This window comes from Galeopterus variegatus, unplaced genomic scaffold (genome assembly GCF_000696425.1).
Source record: "Galeopterus variegatus unplaced genomic scaffold, G_variegatus-3.0.2 Scaffold3818, whole genome shotgun sequence".
In the NCBI taxonomy this organism is placed as follows: Eukaryota; Metazoa; Chordata; class Mammalia; order Dermoptera; family Cynocephalidae; genus Galeopterus; species Galeopterus variegatus.
The window spans coordinates 117,436-119,442 of NW_007729929.1; the positions used below are offsets into that span (position 1 = coordinate 117,436).

The following is a 2,007-nucleotide window of genomic DNA, read 5'->3' on the forward strand; positions in this document are numbered from 1 at the left end:
TGATGTTTAGGAACTGAGGCATCTGGGTATGCCTGTTTGGGCCCCTGGGAGCCACAGGAGATAATGGAGATAGAGAGTCCAGAAGACAAAACTGTTTGACACTGTATTCTTTTTTGAGCACTGTTATTTATTTATTTATTTATTTTTAATTGGTTATCAATATTCATGGGGTACAAAGCAGATTGTCACCACTTGTGCCTAAGATGTAATGGCCAGATTCGTACTGGCAGCATGCCCATTACCACAAGTTGTGATTATACCGTGTCCCCCACTCAATTATCCCCCCAATTATCCCTGACCTCCCTCCCCATCCCCCTTTCCTTTGTATCCCTAGGTATGTTCTCTCCCTCTGCAAGTCCAGTGCACCACTGTGGTCTTTCTTTCCTTCTTTCTCACTTAGCTCCCACTTATGAGTGAGGACATGCGGTGTTTATCCCTCTGTGCTTTGCTTGTTTCACTCAACATAAGTTTCTCCAAGAGTACTGTTATTTAAATGTTAAGATATATTCAATTTAGAGAAAGGCAAGAATGGATTCTGGGGATCTGGTATGGCAGCGACTTTAGGAGTGTAGGTGAAAGGTGAGGTAACCAGCTAGAGAGGAGAGGTATAGAGAGGTGTTGGAGAGAAATGGTTAGAGAAGTATCATGTTTATAAAATCAGTAGAAGATAAGGTGGTGGAACATTTTATGTTTAATGCATTTTCTTTTCTTTATTATTTTCTAATATAATGGTGCACATTTTATATTTCAGATGAATTTACAACTGATTTTCTGGATTGGACTTACCAGTTCAATTTGCTGTGTGTTTGGCCTAACAGGTAAAAAAAGAAAGTTTTCTTAATTTTCTTTTTGTTTCAGTATCTTGTATCACTCTTTGACCAATTAGATTCCTGGGAAATCGTAAGTCAGATTGTGCTACTCCTTCTGAAAGCTCTGCAGTGGATCTGTCTCAGTAAAGGACAAGGGCCTACAAAGTCCTTCATTATCAGGCTCCTCTGGCTTCAGCCACCCAGAATGCTGATAGGCAGGTTGGCTAGTGAAATGCGAAAATGATGGGTATAGAGTAGACTACAAAAAGTTCTTTTGAGAGTGTAAGAGTGTTTAAGTAGAAACCAAAAGCATGTAATAGATTTAGAAGCAAATAAGTAAATGTGTGGAATGGTATGTTATGAAGTCCATTGCTATCTGAAAGCATGAAACCGTGAGCAATTGGCTTTCGAGAAGATGTTCTAGCTCTTTGATCAAAAAGTCTTGCAGTGTTCACTTCATCTGGAAGAGCAGTGGAAATAAAGCTGAGGATATATTTAACCTTCCTTATAAACAGTGGTGCATCCACATCTGGAATAATGGATACCCAGTTCTGTTCTTCAAATCCCAGAAGAGTACACTACATAGAACAATTTGAATTATTTGATCTCAGAATAGGAAGGACTTACTACATATAAAAATGAAGGAAGAAACCATAAAGGAAACTATTGATAAATTTGAATTACATAAAATCAACAGCAACAACAAAAAACCCCAAATATCTATGTCAAAACATCATCAGCAAGTTGAGAAACTAAAGTTTAACTTCATTAATTTGTGCAGAAATCCAATAAAAACCAATAAGTACAACAATAGAAAAATTTGCAAAAGACATAACAGAAAATTTACAAAAGAAATGGTCAGTAAAAATATGAAAAATATGAAACCTTAAATAACTGAGAATCGAACTGATATCCTAATTTATACTTGATAAATCAGTAAAATTTTTTTATGTTAAAGTACTTGGTGGTGTTGATATGGTGAAATGGTTATTTGTAAACTGTTTTGGGAGTATAAATTAGGATATTACTTCTGATAGAAATTAGTGTGTATTGAGAATTCTAAAAACTTTAATATGAGGATACTTCAGAAAGTTCATGGAAAAATAGATTTACAAGATAACACCACTCTTTTCATTAACTTTTAGAAGTACCCTTTTTTATTTTTAAACTCAGTAGTTTTTTTTTTTTTTTTTTTTTT

General features: G+C 35.1%; 1 protein-coding gene across 1 annotated transcript in view; it reads left to right on the plus strand.

Moving 5' to 3' along the window:
• The first annotated feature begins 751 nt into the window (after positions 1-751).
• Positions 752-2,007, plus strand: part of ITGB1 (integrin, beta 1 (fibronectin receptor, beta polypeptide, antigen CD29 includes MDF2, MSK12)) — a 26,390-nt gene continuing 25,134 nt past the window's right edge. Inside the window, exon 1 of the mRNA XM_008586071.1 lies at positions 752-818. Within this exon, the coding sequence (XP_008584293.1) occupies positions 752-818 (67 nt within the window). The remainder of the gene's footprint in view (positions 819-2,007) is intronic.